This window comes from Pelmatolapia mariae, linkage group LG13 (genome assembly GCF_036321145.2).
Source record: "Pelmatolapia mariae isolate MD_Pm_ZW linkage group LG13, Pm_UMD_F_2, whole genome shotgun sequence".
NCBI lineage: Eukaryota > Metazoa > Chordata > Actinopteri > Cichliformes > Cichlidae > Pelmatolapia > Pelmatolapia mariae.
The window spans coordinates 21,086,710-21,104,855 of NC_086238.1; the positions used below are offsets into that span (position 1 = coordinate 21,086,710).

Sequence of the window (18,146 nt, forward strand, 5' to 3'; positions counted from 1 at the left end):
CTATTTTTTAATTTTTTTTTTTTTTGCTGGGAGTTGATAACCCTATTAGTTAAGTTGCTTAACATTTCCACTAAGTACTCTTTAAAATACCAGAATAGGGAGGACGGTGCAGGTTTAAGTTTATTAGGTTGATCAGTATTGCTGATCTATGAAATATTTTGGGTGCAGTGTATTTTTTGCATACAGGTATAACAGAATAGCTTTAGTGTTGTTTTGTTTTTTAAACGTGAGTATGAACTTATACACAATGCAGCAAGATATTTAAAAAAAGACATTTTATTGATTACAAAATACGCTATATCAGATTTATATCGGTATCAGCAGATATCCAAATTTATGATATCGGTATCGGTATCAGACATAAAAAGTGGTATCGTGCCATCTCTAGTATCTTATCTAGTACCAGGGGTATAAAAAACTTAAAATGGGGAAGGTCACAATGCAAAACTAGAGGCTATGTCCATCTTTTATATGCAGTGGTTGTTTGTACCTCTCTTGAGAGAGCGTGGGCTGCCTGGGCTGCTGTCTTTTCTGGAGCTGGAGGAGGTGTGGGAGCTGCACAGGGAGCCGTCCTCATCTCCTGAACTAGATGACTCCTCAGAGCTTGATGACTCATCCGAGAAGGGACTGCTGCTCAGCAGAGTAGCTTTCTGCAATTTGAAAATGGCACACACTCAGAGCCATATACTAGATATTAAAATCCACTTTGGTGACACAATTGCTGTTAACTATAAAAAAAAGCATTTTCTTTTCAAGTTCACAAGTGATCAAATAGACAGTGGGGGAATGTACAGGTGTTACAATTAAACATTATACTTACCCCCTTCAGAGTAGTGTAAACTGGTGTAGTCATGTTTTTATAGATGAGTGATGTGTACATTACAAAGGCTGGATAGGAAGACTGAAGGGATGGGTCTAGGACACAAAGTACAGTTTGTTTATTAGAAACCACTACAGCAGACTAAGCTGTCAACTAAGTAGGGAGACCTGTTTTTTACCCACTCTCTTACCTTTGTTAGACAGGTCTGTGCATGAAGTGTCAGACAGTCTGATTCCTGATTTAGCAACAGCATATATACGACTTTCCTGAAAAGAAAATGTGCTATGTCATTAGTCAATTTTAAAAACAAGTCTGCCATTAAGATCATAACATTCAAAAGCTGATAACTACATACACTATATTTATTTTTGTATATCATCTCCCTTCAGTATATGAAGGCAACTCCTGGTTAATAATCTGAGCAAGAGTTCATCTTAACTTTAAACTGACTCTCTCAGCTGTTTAGCCACAATGAGTAGCAAAGTAGCAAATATTTCAACAACCTGCCCATTACTTTAATTTGCATTTAAATGTAATACATTTTTTAATCTTTAGTGACTTTAGTGCTTTTAACAGTTATTTTTACATAAAAATTTCAACTGTTACTACTTTGAGCTTACTACTTTAGCTGTTAGCCGTACGATTATCTGATACTTAATAGCCTTTTGTTTAGCATTGTAGCTGTTAAAGCTAGCAATTTAGCTAACACTTTTACCAATTCAGTGAGCTAATTTAACTTTGTTTTATTTTATGTCCATTAATTTACTATTATTTATTTTGACTGGATATTTTTTACTATTTAATCACTTTGTTCTTCAGTTAAATTTCTGTTTAAACCTGCTTAGCCGCCCCATTGCCAAGACCGCTTTCTAATTCTAATCACTGAATTTATCTATTTGAAACTTTTCTCTTTAGGCACATTTACAGCAGATGGCAGTGTAAACAACAGAATTACAAACATGGAGGACACTTAGAAGAAAATATGTTGTTAAAATTGTAATGTTTCACATGAAGGACTTTATTTGTGTTTCACAGTAGTGTAAAATATTGTTTCCTTTATCTGGCAAAAACAAATTCTGTAAAAAGAATAAATAGCCTAAAATATAAGCAGCTTTCTAATGTATTAAGGATTGATTTCTTTATTCATACTTAGCTGAATATTGGGAATTTGTTTGGGAATTTGTTGCCAATACCAAATTTGCAATTTAAAAAAAACAAACTTGGTGTGCCTAACATGAAGGGGAGTCTTACCCAGGAGGGGAGCCTGTGTAAAGGTGGAGTAGGAGGTTTGCTGCCAGGTGTGGTGCTATCACAGTCTGACCTCCCTGAGCCCATCTCTGTCCCACGTTCCGATGAATTCGGTGCGGATGGCACGGTGGTTGCTGCTTGTGAGCCGGGAAGGATTTCGGGAACTATGGCTTTGCCCGTTTCCATGCCAACCTCCTGCTGTGCGTCAACATCAGTTTCCTGAGGCTGGAGGGGGCGCAGCATGCTGAGTGCATTACGCGTTTGGCCGTGTGCTGCCTCACTGCTGATTGACGGCTGGCTTAGGTGTTTCTTGGCCAGAGACACGTTCTTCAACCCGAACCCTGTGGGAGTCCTCAAGCGGGGCTGTTTGGGTGAGGCGGGGTTGTCTTTTGGATCCTGGGGCGGGTTGGGCCGTTTAGGGGTGAGAGCTGGTGTGAGGATGGGGCTGGGAGTGTTAGGTTCACTGGAAGATGATGAGGAGTCAAGTCTCTGTGACTGGAATCGTTTGTTGAGCTCCTCAGAGGTGCAATCCTCCACCTTAGCCGTGCGTCCCTCCTCCTCTTCATTCTTACACCCTGCTAGTGTTCCATCTGATGACTCCAGCAGGCTAAAGCTGGGGCGCTCTGTACGCTGCATGTCATCGTCAAACAGAGAGCTGCTGTCGTCTGAAGCTGTCAGGTAGGTCTCACTGCTGGGCCGGCTGAACTCCAGACCACACGCTCCGCTTCTGCTCTCACATACTTCTTCCTCCACAGATGCAGCACTGGAGAGCACAGACAATACGCGGCGGGACTCGGGTCCAGATGCATTGCTAACAGAGCTTTCAGGTGCACCGTCATCCTCTAGCGGAGAACACAGCAGTCCAGTTTGGCTCAGTTTATGGACTTCACCATCTGTCACTGATGAGGCTGTCTTCTTACTATTCTTATCTGCCAAAGAAAACATAAAAATGTGCAATTCAGTAATATATGCATAATTTCACAGCATTTGAGATCTTTCTAGATTACAGTACAAATTTAAATGAACTATATATTTCAAAAAAAGAAAGAAAGTTAAATAATTCAAATTAAATAAGTTAATTGAAGGATTTATTCCTCTGGGATAGTGTCACGGTTCTGGGTCATTTTGACCCAGCATTTTGAGTTCTCATGTTTTGGTTTGATTTTGCATTATGGATTGTATTCTGATTCTCTTGTTGTGCATTGTTGATTATTATTATAATTCTGTGTTTCGGTTTATTCTGGTTAAGGGTTTTGTTCTTAGGTTTTGTTCTTGTGCCCTCGTGTTTACTGTAGGCTTAGTTCAGTGTCTAGTCTGCATCCTTGTGTAGTTGTTTCTTGTTTCCTGTTTTATTGTGAAGGTCAGTGTCCCATGTGAGTTTTGCTTCCCCTGTCTCATCTTGTCAATTACTTCCAGCTGTGTTCCCCACCTCTGTGTAATCTCCTTGTGTTCTTCTGTGTGTATTTAAGTTGCGTCTACTCGTGTGCTGGTTGCTGGTCTGTCTGTGAATCTACTGTGTAGTCTCCATGTGTTTTCCCTGCCGTATGCCTCTGCTCATCCTCCGTTATGTTCATGTTCAGGTTTGCTTGGAAGTTTCTTCCAGTTTAGGTTATCTTTAGTTCCGTTCCACTATTTTCACCTTGTGTTTTATTTTTCAATAAACCACCTTCGCATCTCAGCGAGTGCCTGCGCTTGGATCCTCATTTAATTCCTCCACACGGCTCACTCCGTAAGCTGTGACAGATAGTTGCCCCCTTTCTACCTTTGATCTAATTTCTCTCCCTCATTTATTTTCTGGTGAATTTGCAAATCTACGCTAGTGCTAACGTCACAAACAGAAATATATCTGACAGTTCGGGTGGAGGCAGCATTCACCATGCAAACCTGACATCTGTGTTGCATCTGACCAGTGCAGTGTGCAAAAGCACAGGAATAATCATTTACTGTCAGATCCTGACTCATCCTTTTCCTCTTTGCCTTGTAATGCTGTGTATTACTTAAAGTAAGTATTATATATTGCAAGACTCAGACATTAATCTTAAGACGCTTCTGATCTTCTGGAGTCTCATTAATTACATTTTGACAGACATTTCAATGTAAAACACCCGAAACACTGCAAGGCGCTTTAAAAAGTATTTTTGTTGACCGCATTTTATATTATGGCTGACTTGCGGGATCTGAAAGTGAATCTAAATACATATTTAATGAGGTCTGCAATAATAACTGTGTTCACGGGCCAGATTTACTAATGCTCTGCACCACAGCAAAAACCTCTTTTGACTTTTAAAAGCTGCTGTCAGGATTTAATGAAGAGATGTGGTATCAGTTTTGCAGCAGTTGTTTTGGTGGTTGGCCTTTTTGTTTATCGATTTGGAGTTTCCCTGTCAGAGCACAAAACTTTGTGAGGGGAGTATTTAAATGAAACACAGTGTGAGTCACTAATTTCACGCTGAGAAAAGCAGGTCTTATTTTGGTTGTGGGACTTGACTTGACTGGCCCACTGAATGAACAATGGGCTGTGATGATCAAGGATCTGACCTCACATTGTCTCCGTTGTTCATTCAGTGGTGCTAGTTTCAGTCATTGTGCAAATGTACTATTTATAAGGTTGGGGAAACCTGCAGTCAGCTGAGACTGAAGAAGAATAAAAACGTTACGTCCACATGAACAGAACCAACCTTTTGGCAACAGAACTGAGCTGTTTCAGATTTTCAGTTTCTTTTCTATATGGAGTTCAGTGCATGATTAAAACGTCTGTGTGGGTCTTTTATCAGCAGTGCGCACACAGAACATTTTTTTTCACATAATGAGAAAAAAACCAAAAACCTGCTGTTATACTGTATTTTTTAGGTTAGTTGTTTTAAAACTGCTGATTTGCGCTGGTCTTGGTAGAAGTCTGGTTATTATTGTAATGTACTGGCTGTATCTTTGTCTGTAAGTTAGACCATTTTTTGTAGATCACCTGCAGAACTTTCCAACCCCATTCGTGCAAATCTGCAATTGCGGCATCACACAAACTCCCCCCAGTTAGTAAATCCTCCCCTATGTGTGAATGCCTTTCCTGTGGCTTCCCTCCAGGTTCCTTTCTGACCCACCTGACACACATACATGATCACTGAGCAGCAGTACATTAACTCCAGCTCTTCAACCCAGTTTTAGGCTCTCTTCAGGCTTTTTTTCCCTGGACCTCTGTGCCCAGGAGCACCAGCTCTTAAATGCTTTGTTTTGACTAAAGCTTTCAGCTCTTCCTCTACAATACTTGGTTTATGACCAAACACTAGAAAAACCAATTCTTGTTCTCATCAGCCTCTGCTATGCTGTGTGTTTATAGCTAATTAGTGAGTGTTGGCTTTCTAACACACTAAAACCAGTTTGGCAAACAATGTTAATACAATTCCAGTACCACATTAAATAGATCTGCACAATTATGACTGAAGAATCTTAGTATCTCACAGTATAACTATATTGTTTCTTCACATTCTTACTCTAACAATCAGTGATGTTATTATGTTATATAACTATCACACATTATTATTATTATTAAAAGTCTCCAAATAGCCCATAAAATACTCCAGTGGCAAATACTTTCCTTAATACAGCATGACTATGACCTCACTCAGATAGTTACCATCCTGTGTCCAGCTCTGCCCCGGAGTCCCATCTAACCACTCACAGATGCTGTTTTCATTTTCCATAGCTGCGTGACTGTGTGGGGACTTACCGGTTTTGTCCCTGGCGTCTGTCTCCCCCTGCGCGCTCAGGGTCTTCTGGGACGGCGCTGGTCCAGTCAGGACCTGCGGGTTCTTCCCTCTCACCTGAAAGCAGCCGAACGTCAGGCTGCTAAGACGCTGGGCTTCACCTGGCTTACACAGGGCTCCAGCTCCACCCTTGCACTTCTGCTCAAAGGCTGCAAAAGCAGCAAACAGTCATGCACATACTGCAGCGTGTGCTTACAATGTATTAGCATTGATAAATCTATATTTGCTAGTAGCAGGCATTTAGGAGTTTTAACCTGCGTATAACTTGCAGGTTAACATGTTCCAACAAAGTTTCAAAAGCTTATACCTTGTATTTGTTTTTGAAGCTCCAAAATCTGAGCCTCCTGTTGTTTGTTGGTTTCTCTTAATGCTGCATTCTCTACCTCAAACTGAAGCACAAACATGTTCTCACATAAACCAGCAACCACATTAAATACTTTAACTTATCTTCCAGATTTCCGTCTCTTTCTTATCTGTGTTTTAGGAGCCTTTACAGCTGACGTACACACAGATTTACCTCTGACAACTTTAGCATCACCCACTCTTTGATCTTAGCTGCCTTCTCTTCCACCATCTTGGCATCTTGAAGGCGGAGCTGTTTCTGTTGAAAGAAGTAAAAATGAGCCGTCTGTCTCTCTGGGTGAATATATTTTGGAATAAGAAGAGCAGATCGAGACGAAGCGAAACAGAGAACAGGGCGGGGAAACACAAATGAACAGTAAGGAGGTTAAAGATGGTGTTCATAGAGATAGACGTGGTATTAAATTAAAAAAAAGTGGATTATGAATTACTCCACTGGCATCACATCTGTTGAAATTCTTTATGTGTGTGCTTTTTCTTACCTGCTCCTCCAGCTGCTGCTCCAGCTGTGCGATTACATCCTCCTTCTCCTGCACTAACGCCTGCAGCTCCTGGCACCGCTGAAACAGACGCACCTCTGAGTCTCCAGAATGACCATCTGCTGCTTTGAGCTTCTCCTCCATCCACTGCACCTGGAATCATCACACATGTACTCACATAATTGCATTCCGACATGTTGAAAGGAAAGACAAACAGCCAAACTTGTGTTTCTGGTGCTCACCTGCTGCTGAGCTGTGAACGCCCGTTTCTCTGCATCGATCACCTGCGTCTCCAGTTGCTGAATCTGGGAAAGCAAATATTTTATTTCAACTGGACTTTTTTTTCCCTAAAAAAATCCTAATATCTTACTAGTCTTGTTACATCTTCACACAAGGACCACATAGTCATACAATAACCCCATTTGATCTAAAATTAGTAATCAGTTTCCTTTCAGTGATCCAGACTGCAAATGTTTGCAAATGCATGGAGATGAAAAATCCATTCCACTCGAGCTTGAAGCCAAACACAATAGCACCAAATAAAGACAAAGAAAGTCTTGCACGCCTAACGAGAACTCCACTCAAGATAACGCTGCCACGCTAGAAAGGAGCAGATGCGATTCAGCTGGGTTCTGTTATTCGAAGGAATGCTATGTTCACATACATTCACATTCACTTGCAGCCATTTTTAACACAAACTACTGAGATTTTAAGCAACCTCCAATGCTAGTTTATTTATCTTCCACATGCTGAACTTGTGCTTTTGCTTTACGGCCGTTATTTTTCTTCACAGAAATTTTAGCCAAAGATAAGGGCCAATCACAGATACTGGATTTTGTCTATCAAATACATACAAGTGAGAGGAAAATGCATCAATTTCTGCCACACAAGGTCACACATTTCTCTGTTGAAAATCTCTGAAACTTTTCCATATGACAGACAAAATATAAAATAACACTCCCTCCCTATAACTTTTGGTAACTGGGAGGCTAGGGATGGATTCATTTGTTTACAACATTGTTATAAAGTCTTTTCATGGCTGTAGAAGTGCAGCATATAGCGCCCTTAACCATTACATAATGGTGATGAGGTGCCAATGTTACAAGTAGCCCTTTGTGTGCTAAGATCACAGCAGTACATGTGGAAGCTAGCAGGAGTGTGCTAAAACAACAGCAAAAGGTCACACGGATTAAACACACGCACACACACACAGACATGAGATTTAAAAAAAACCTGTGGGAATGAGCAGCGAGACAGAGGGATGACTTTATGAACAACATTCCTCTGAAATTCCTCAGCTCAGAGTGGCGGAAGCAGCGTAGGAACCACTGTCTTCTGAGGAAACTCTCTCCAACCTCAGAAGCTTAGAGCAGGAAAATATGCAGGATTGTAGATGGAAACTGTCTGCGTAGCAACCACCATGGCAAAAATATTCCTCGACATGTCCACATATGTACAAAATGCATTTTAAAAAATTAATCTGTAATTAACACGTGGTCTATAGTATATGTACATCACTGGTCCTTTTTATTAATACTAACAAAGAGAATGGACTGGCATCTTTTTATGTTATATACACACAGCATCCATCCATTATCTTCTGCTTATCGAATTTAAGGTTGCACGGCAGGGCAGGAGGTGGGGTACACCCTGGACAGGACACCAGTCTGTCACAGGGCTAACACAGAAAGACAACCATTCCCACTCACATTCACACCTACGGGAAATTTATTATCACCAACCCCACTAACTCCATGTCTTTCGACTGTGGGAGGAAACTAGAGGACCTGGAGAAAACCCACACAGACACAGTGGAAACATGCAAAAAACATTTTTTGTGGGGGAAAGTTGAGGCAATTTTATCTGTTCACAGGAACAATGAACGGGGTTTCTATGTGTGTTGAACATCCTTCTAATACTGTATGGATTGCAATGTAAGTTTTCTTGAAGGACTTAGACGTCTCCATCAATCGCTTAAAAAAATATGTTTTACAATTATTACAATTTTTATATTTTTTGAGGAAAACATATCAGTTGCTTTTATGTTAATCAAAAATGATTTATTTCTTTATAAGTCTAATAAAGTATCATTCTATTTGCAGCCAGCTCACACACTCATGTGTCACATCACGGTGCCAGCTATGCGCTGTGAATAGCTCCTTGTCTTATGTTACTCCGTAGAAATCGACAAATTAGCACTTAAATTAGTAGCTGCCATATCCAAACTCGATGGAAACCGCTGTGAAGAGCGACATCTGTATTTAGCCTGGAGACAGGCATGGCTGAGCTCCAGTTTTCCCCTGCTTCTGTTCACTTCTAGAGACAGAAAGAAGTGGACCAAGCTCAGGCCAAAGCCGGGAAGCCACACCCTGCCAGACACCCACACTGTTTCCACCGCGCAACGTTTTCTGGACCAAAGTGGAAGCGAGGCCTTTTACACAACCGCTGTTCCACCTGACATTTGAACAACATTTCACAGAAGCGGATTCTAGGAAGAAGAATTCATAGGATTATGTCACTGCGTGTCCACATCTGGAAAAAGGCTGTGGATGTATTCAACTCAGTATTTGGACAGTTGAGGTAGAGCTTTTGCACATCTGGTTTTTGAAGATACTTTTGTCCTGATAAAACTGACAAACTGTGATGAATCCAACAATAACACAGATGCAGCAAACCTTTCTTCACCTACTGCTGCAGTCCCTGTGAACCTCAGAAGCATTACTTTTAAGGATTACTTTTACTACAGGAAAAAGCACATTGCGATGAAGAGCAGACATGAATAAAGGTCAATGCATATCACACACAAAATGCACAGTCTTTCTCTTCCCTATATAGATCCTCCGCTGTACCACAAACGACCGACCACATGTGCCTCTCTCAATGACAGATATAGCATCTGGCAGAACACGCCATGTTAATTACAGGCCATGTATACTGTAGGCTACAGCTGGAGTTGACACGCACACAGACTTTTACGCACACACCAGACATAACAGTGTATAAAAAGGCTTAAACACATTAACTGCTGCGTATCAGAGCATTCGAGTAAGTGTGTGTTTGCTTCATGATGTTATATATAGGATGAACCCAACCTGGGCGTGTGTGTGTCACATCCTGTACAGCTCACTTAGGACGGGATAAGAGTAACGCCTTGCTACTCTCTTTGTATTCAGGCACAATACGAGCACTGCTATTCCCGCTTCGTCGCGTCCGGCCCTGACGCTCAGGTACACGTGATCTCTGTGCTCTCCCTCAGCCTCCACAGAGCTCTATCACCTCTGCAGTCGACTCCCCGTCCACATCCAAAATCTGAAATCCAGTTCAACTTCCATTCCTGGAATTCCACAACTGACGCCCTGTGGCCAACCTCCCCCTGAACTCGCTCCATCCATCCCTCCCCCACCACTCCATCCGCAGGCCAGACAGCCAGCTCACAAAGCCTCTTTCTGTAGGCTGCGACCCACAGTGCTTACCTTACAGTTAAAACGGGTTTAACACCACAGATGTACACTCAGTATGGTAACTTGCACCGGGGGCTAACGCTGACAAAGACTTTATTGACACATTAAGTACAAGCAACTAAGTAAGGACATATATTTTACATTTCATAGGGGATCTAATACGTTCATTTCATGACAGTCAGTTCAGAATAATCTTAATTATTATTTGAATGGACCTGGCAGTTCACACAAAGTCTGAAATCAGCTGTTTTATCTTCTGCTTCACTTCAAGCCATTTTCTTCTGATCAGGCGGGTGGGGCTTCTGTGCTCCCAGTCAGAGCTGTGTGTGTGTGTGAGATGGCCATGTTAGTTCTTTAGCTCTCTGTGACCTCAAACAGACCGAAGAGCAGGAAAAGCCTCTGAAACAGACCTATTAGAGTATGCAGTATGTAGCTTTTGACCCACAGGAATTACTTGTACAAAGTTTGACCTCATTATATGAAACTTTGACCACATTTACTATGAGGATCCACCACTGTAACAATAGATATATGGTTTAAAAAAAATATAGCGATGCCAGTTGGGCTTCCCTTACAATCTAAGGAATAAACTCGCTAGTTTCTTTGGCACACTCTGGGGCAGGCACATACCATAGCTGTCCAAAAAAACAAAACCCCAGCACGTGCGAAGTGGAGACGGACACGCATGAGGAAAAGCAACATCTGTTTGAAAATGTTAAGGTTAGCCGTAGGCATCTATGTGGCTGTGACTGGGCAGCCAGAGACTAAAATTGCAAGCGGATGTTTATGTGTAGCAAAGAAAGAGCGGAAAGCTTTGTGTGCGGTGCTTAAACTGAGACACTTTCTCTCATATCACGTCACTGATTGGTGTCTCAAATCTGCATTTTGAGGCATTAAAATGAGCATTTTTGGCCCCACAACAATGTTTTCTTTTTAATAAAGTTAACGGATAACATTTGCGAGGGTCGATGATATTCGCCCGCTCAAAAAATTGACCTTTTTATAGAGCCATAGTAGAAGCCACTGCTGTGCAATGATGTGCTTTCAGCTTTTAGCGTATCTGGAAATGGAAATCTTGTCAAGGTCGAAGAAATCATTTAGCAAAAAGGATATTTTTGAATATTTTGAAAGGAAACCTCAAGCAGTCAGCAAAACACTGAGTTCTCACTTTGTCTGCGAACACAACAAGGACCAAAAATATACGTTGTTGGACAAGAACTACATCCAGAAGACCAAAGTGAACACTGAATATTCTTGGAGCTTGAGAGATTTAAGCTGTTTAACAGCAGCTGGGAAATACTCAGCTGTACCTTTAAATAAGTGTTAAGTAACAGACAGATAAAATATTAAAATGTCAAACACCAAAATCTAAACATAAACATCTTGAGGGGATGTGCTTAGGGTGACCAGATATCCCATGTGGGACTGCCTACAGATGCACAAATACTAACAGAAAGAATAGCATCTGAAATAACAAACAATGGTCTTAACTGTAATTAAAAGAGAAGAAGGGAATCCACAAAGACAATCACATAAAGCCATGAAAACAATGGTTTGGAGGATAACACATTTATTTGACTATCCAAGCCTGGATAAATGGGAGGACTGTGTCAGGAAGGGGATCTCGCAGGAACCTGTGCCAAATCAAAATATGGATCCATATACTGTGGCAACATAGTTTGTGTGTGTTTATGTATTATCTTTGATATCCTAACACGTCTGACACAAACATACTCTTTGGTCCGTATTTAGTTACTCTGGATCTGGACGTGCTTACAGCACCACACAAATAACTTGTCAGATAATTTAATTAAAATGCTCCAAACAGCCAACAGGCCCATTTTCAAGGTCTGAATTGGTGAAGGTATCCGTGCTGGGGCATGTGGCAGTCAAGTGGCCACACCTCCCAAACTTTGACCACTAATTTCAACTTCTTTTTTTTTTTAAAGTTTTATCTCTACTTCATTTTAACATTTAGCATCCTGCCTTTTATTTTCCAAACTTTTATAGGGAGGTTGAGAATCTCTGCTGAGACAGACACACATGCACATGGACACAAGAGAAGAAGTGAATGAATACATTAGTTTAAAAAAGGAGGGGAGAAGGCTGATATATAGAAAATGTAACACACATGGTCACTTTGTCTTCATAAGGAGATGTGTAGCCTACTGTTTCAGCTGAGAGACCCCGCTGGCCAAAACTAACATGCCTCACAAATCCAAATATCTGTACACACACACACACACACACACACACACACACACACACACACACACACACACACACACACACAACATCAGTTTTCACTTTTGTGCAAAGTCTCAGTGAAAACAGTTTAGATGTGAATTTAACTTGACCAGCATGCACACAGGTTCACCCACAGAATAACTGAACATTTCAGCTTCAGACTCACTTCCTGTGTGACACACACACACACACACACACACACACACACACACACACACACACACACACACACACACACACACACACACACACACACACACTATTTACTAAACTGGGTATTTCCTCCCCTGGGCAGTTCAATCCTTACACAGGGCTTCATTTTTTCTCTTCCTCCCCCGTTTTCCCTCTCAGTCACCTCATACAGGCTTTCTAGGATTTCAGTAATTTGCCAAGTCTACCCAGACTGCTGTCAATTCATTTCATGTTCCAGTTTTGTGGAACGGCAAATTCAAAACCTTTGTTATCCTCTTTCAAGGTAATTCTGCAAAAAAGGGGGAAAAACCTACAATAAGAAACACAAGAAACTGCAACATATTGCTGGTTGATCAATAATAAAAACTATAAGAAAAAGGAAAAATAAATATAAAAATAAAAAAATGGACATATATTGTACCCACTGCAGATGTAATTATCCATGGCTCCTTAGTTTTCCTCTTCCTTTGTGTTTTGAATCCCTTTCCTATTACTCCTGCATTCCTCTCCCAAAAATGGTCATTCTGACCCCTTAACCCTTTCTCTACAAATTTTCATTCTGTTTGCGTGTTCATATGGACGGCCTGTCGTATTACACTGACCCGGAGCCATCCAGCACAGCGTCTGCTCTGACTCAAGCCTGAATGTTCTGCAGCTGGATCTGCGTGAACATATCAATACAGTAATAAACACGAGCCACTGAGCCCGCTGTTGTCTCGTTTCCATGTGTTTCCTCTTTTATTTTGAAGGTTGCTCTGAAGGTGGCGTTTTGTGCTTGTAGTTTTCTCCATTGCCATTTTTCCCGTCTTTGCTACTGTTAATTCAGCTGTAGATTTTGGTCCGTTTCTCTTTTCTAAAGTTCAGCGACAAAGTTAAACTTTGGTTCAGTTACCGGGGTAACAGACTGTTTCTCTCTGACTCCTCCCATCCTGCTGCTGTTGCAGCGGCTGACTGACACTCGGTTTCATCTCATTGTCCATAAAGTATCAAAGCACATTCATTTGCAAAAGTTTACTTTTGTACAAACACTGAAATCCCAGTTAAGCAGGAGTTCTTTTTGTACCTTGCATTTTTATAACCACAAAGCAGGCTGCAGACAGTTTAACTGTATTCTGACTGCACTTCATATGAAAAAGTGTCCACACTTTTCCATGGCTATTAAATGGTGTCGAACAGAGCTTCTAACGTATATTTCAGGTCCATAAGTAAACTGTATCTGACCTGTTTCTCCATATTTTTATTCTTAGTTTCTGTCAAATATAAAATTAGGATTCGGGCTCCGTCTAATGATTCCCACTGAAGTTGGATAAATGGTGATTACGGACAATATAAAAGGGTCATGTGTTTTACTGATGACAGAGAGGTCCAGTCTAATTAAATTATAACATAACATAAATATCACAGTCCACATGGACATCCACTGATGTTGGTCGGCTGGATTAAAATGGAGACTCCCCTCTTTTTGCCAGAGTGAATCACAAACGCTCAGCTCATACTCAGGGTTGACTGAACTAACCCAGCTCAGAGTTTGATGGAATAGTCTCAGAGTTTGTTGAACCTTCTTTCAGGAACAGCACTTTCTAGATCTTACAGTATTACCAGCATTTTAGCTCTTTCAGGGTTATATGCCACAACCTGTGATCTGCCTTTATGCACATGCTGCAGTGCCATCAATACATCGGAAACAGTAAACAGTTTTTTTTTTAGCACCAGTTATTTGGGAATCTGAAATGTAGAATGAATCACTGCTCCTAATTAATTCTTTTAAACCCACTCCTCACTGGTTTATGAGTCTACCTCTGTGAAGCGATATTAGGGGGATTTTGCAGTGACGTGCATCCGCCCCCACACGGCTTTAAAAACAACAAGCTTGGGCTGAGGCGGTGGGAGCCACAGCAGAGAAAAACACATCAGCAGGGGTCTGGATGTTAACGTGATGAGCTCAGAGCATTACGAGGTCAGTGAAAACATGTTGACCGGTCATTATACAACAAAGCCACATTAGCAAAGTCAGAACTTATTACACAGTACGCGTACACAGTATTTGGACTGTGCTTAAACTTTTTATCAAATAAAATAAGTGCTTAAAAGGGATCTGAATGAGACTGGGAATTTTAAAGGATGTGGATGATTCAGAATCATATTTGTTTGTTCAGATTAAACTTATTTAGCTTTACTTGAATACTGACATGTGCTTTTGTTTTTGTTTTTTGTTTTTTCTCAATATCATTATTTATGTTGGTGTTTCTAGAAATGCTGCTGAACTCTGACTGAACTCTGGATCCTTGGGAAATGACATCAGTCATCTTTGGTATGCAGTCAAGACTTAAGGATTACTGCTATTCTTCATCAGATTTAGAGCAGTCATACTGACCAAATATTTCAGGGTGCTGAGCAACAGTTTAATGCAGGATAAAGGCTTTGTTGATGTCTACCAAGATTACACACTACAGCTGCCTCTGTCGTCCCCATCAAGACCAAGTCTGCTTCTGGTCTCAGAACTGGCTTCCTAACAGAACTAAGGCTGAAGGGGACGAGACAACTAGAGAAGCTTTACATGATTCAAACATGAGCACATGCTGTTGTAACAGTATAAACGACCAAAAAAATGACAAAAATAAGAAAAAGCTTAACAAATCCCCTTTAAAATTCCTCCCTGTGGCTACGCAGCAAAAAATAAGTCAGTGGAAGCTTCCGATTGATTAAACTGATCCATGAGGTAACTTAAAAAAAAACATTTTGACCCCCCTTTGACAAACCGCCGGCCTGTCTGTGAGGAGGCTCCAGCCCTCCTGTGACCCTCAGTTAGACAAGCAGTTAATAAAACTGAGTGATGGATGATTTCTAACTTTACTACAATTTCCTCAATTTTTCAAAATTTCTGTCAGGCGGATTCATCTCCCTGATTTCACCTTATATTTTGTTTTTACACAGCATGTAACCTCCAAAGAGCAAAGCTAGGACTGAGTAAACACACCAAAGAAGAAAAACACAGTGTGTGTTATGGTGTGTTTAACAGTGTGTTTTCTACTGCTGAGTGGAAAAAGGCCGTAAACCTGTCAAACAGGATGGATAGAGCCAAAAATACACGGCAGAGACTTTCACATGTGCTACGTGGGCTGCAAAAACCCACCGAAGCCAATCTCTCTTCCAAGTCTCTCCGGGAGTTTGTTTTGCTGTCCAGCTGAGCTTACTTTGAGTCTGTAATTGACTGGAGCTGGGTCAATCCCATCATGCACTTCGTAGCGCAGCCCTGTGGTCAGACTGCTGTTTACATTAGAGCTCTAATCAGCATCCCTGGAGAGCCGCTTCAGATCTAGGCCACTGAGCAGTTTGGGCCGGCCCAGTGTCGGCCAGCTGGGAGGGACGGCCTGTTCTGTGCCCACCAGACACACCACCACTCAGTTTGAGAATGCGCATCATCTTCCCATACATGCGAGGACCTTCTTCCTCTTCCCAGAGATCATTTGTTATAGTGTGTCAAAGCAGCACCACTTCCTTTGTCTGTTGCCCTTGAACATAAGTTTGTTTGCATAATCTCTGATTCTGAAAGAACTGGTTTTGGTGGATAATCGGGATTGAGTCGTAAATAACTGGACATGTATACTGCACAACTTACTGCAGTATACTTCTAACTAACTAGTCAAGTTTAAGTTCAAGTTTAAATTTATTTATATACCACTTGTTTAAAAACATCAACTGTTGACCAAAGTACTGTACAATAAAATGGACAAAGCAGAAGACATAAAAGAAAAATAGAATAGTGTTTTAGAAGAGAATAAAATCATAGAAAGAATAATGGTAACAAACTAATGATGAATCAAAAGCCAGAGAATAAAAATGGGTCTTTAGACGGATTTTAAAAGTATCCAGTGTCGGGGAGGACCTGATATGCAAAGGCAATGTATTCCACAGTTTGGGGGCAGTCACGGCAAATGTCCGGTCTCCTCTGTGTTTTAGTCTGGACCTAGGGACAACCAAAAGCATTTGGTGTGCATACCTCAAAGGATCTTCGGGGAGAATACCAGGTTAGGAGATCAGCAAGATATGTAGGGGCTAGTCCATGCAACGTCTTAAAAACAAGTGTTAAGATCTTAAAGTCAATTCAAAAGCTGGCTGGCCGCCAGGTAATGATGCAAGTATAGAAGATATACGATCTCGCTTGCGTGTGCCAGTTAGGAGCAGTGCTGCAGCGTTTTGGACTAGCTGCAGTCGGCCAATTGATGACGAGGTCGAAGCGAGATGAGATGAGGCAGCTCTTTCTCTTTTTCCTGACAATACTTTCCTTAAAGATGTAACACATTTTGGGGTCAACTTAAAAAAGGCAGCGATGTAATCTAAAAGTGATTTCAGGAGTCAAATGTGACAGGATATTTGGAAGCAAACTATAATGTGATATTTAGAATCCCCATATACCTGTATCTTTCTCTAAATGTTGTTAATAATAAACAATGGCAGCATGACACATAGAATTAAAAGCTCTACATGCTGTTTTTATCACTCTGACCTTCAAATTGGTCTTGAAGGAGAGGTCAGAGGTCCTTGGCCGAGGTAAAAAACATCTGCTGAGTGTTGAGCGTAATACTACAAGATACACAAGCCACCCATGGGAAAAGGATAATCACTGGATCCAGTGTTTTATTAGTAATGTGTGTTTTAATTCAGCATTATCTTCAAACAAATTCCAGTTAGGTTAGGCGACTGGATATTGGCTGTAGCCAAGTCAACTGACGGTCGCTTTTTTCTTTCCTTTTCTCCCTCTTTATTTTGGTACTGCATTGGTCTGCCATCTGGACAATTCAACGCTACAAAAAACTTTAATCTGTCATAATACAATCTGTGATCATATTTGGAGTATTCGTTCACTGACGAGCTCATCCTTCAGCTTTAAAACCAAATTAATCACAGTTAAGGGAGTTTTCTCTGAAAATGTCACTCGCGTGCCGCATACACACATCTGCTAAAAGACAGCCAGTCTCTGTTTGTTGGACTGATGATGGCCAGCTGGGATATTTTACCATATCATTTCCATATGACAGCATTTTCAGCATTGCCGTAATTCGGTTTTGCCGTCACGTCTCTGCTCTTTCAGATACAACAAACTGTATCTGCCTGTCAATCATCAGCATAGCTTTTCTTGCAAAATAGCTTTGTACCTGTTCCTTTGACCGGGGTTATCTCGCAAAGATGAATGTACTCAAGCCAACCTTGTCTGCTGTGAGCTCTCGGATCTTGATGATCTGCACTCTGAACTTCATGAGCAGTGCTTCCAGGACCACACACTTCTCCTTCCAGTCCTCTTGGCTCATCGCCTCCTCCCCCTCCGCCATATCCCTCTGAAAAATACCCTAAGCAGCGAGACACAGAGTGTATATACAGTACAGTATGTGTAGCAAAACATTTTTGTGCAGACATTTAACATTTTTACATTATCTCCATAATAGCAGATGAAGAAAAACAGACATGAAAGAAAATGGTCAGGAGGCTTGTTGTTGACCAGATGTGTTGGCACCAGCCAGGCAGCACCTGAAATATTCCAGGGTGTAGCCCAGCTGGACCAGTGTGGGCAGTGGGCGTATCA

The 18,146-nt window shown here is 41.2% G+C and overlaps 1 protein-coding gene across 3 annotated transcripts in view; it reads right to left on the bottom strand.

Moving 5' to 3' along the window:
* plekhh2 (pleckstrin homology domain containing, family H (with MyTH4 domain) member 2) overlaps nucleotides 1–18,146 on the bottom strand; it is a 36,102-nt gene that overhangs the window by 14,816 nt on the left and 3,140 nt on the right. For 2 of the 3 annotated variants that reach the window (XM_063491843.1, XM_063491840.1), the window contains exons 2-11: nucleotides 17,773–17,913; nucleotides 6,908–6,970; nucleotides 6,669–6,818; nucleotides 6,344–6,427; nucleotides 6,134–6,215; nucleotides 5,790–5,975; nucleotides 2,072–2,997; nucleotides 1,011–1,086; nucleotides 821–915; nucleotides 491–650 (exon numbers count right to left, since the gene is read on the bottom strand). In XM_063491843.1, the coding sequence (XP_063347913.1) occupies nucleotides 491–650; nucleotides 821–915; nucleotides 1,011–1,086; nucleotides 2,072–2,997; nucleotides 5,790–5,975; nucleotides 6,134–6,215; nucleotides 6,344–6,427; nucleotides 6,669–6,818; nucleotides 6,908–6,970; nucleotides 17,773–17,895 (1,945 nt within the window). In that variant the 5' untranslated portion in view covers nucleotides 17,896–17,913. The remainder of the gene's footprint in view (nucleotides 1–490; nucleotides 651–820; nucleotides 916–1,010; nucleotides 1,087–2,071; nucleotides 2,998–5,789; nucleotides 5,976–6,133; nucleotides 6,216–6,343; nucleotides 6,428–6,668; nucleotides 6,819–6,907; nucleotides 6,971–17,772; nucleotides 17,914–18,146) is intronic. The other variant, XM_063491842.1, reaches the window with a different exon arrangement.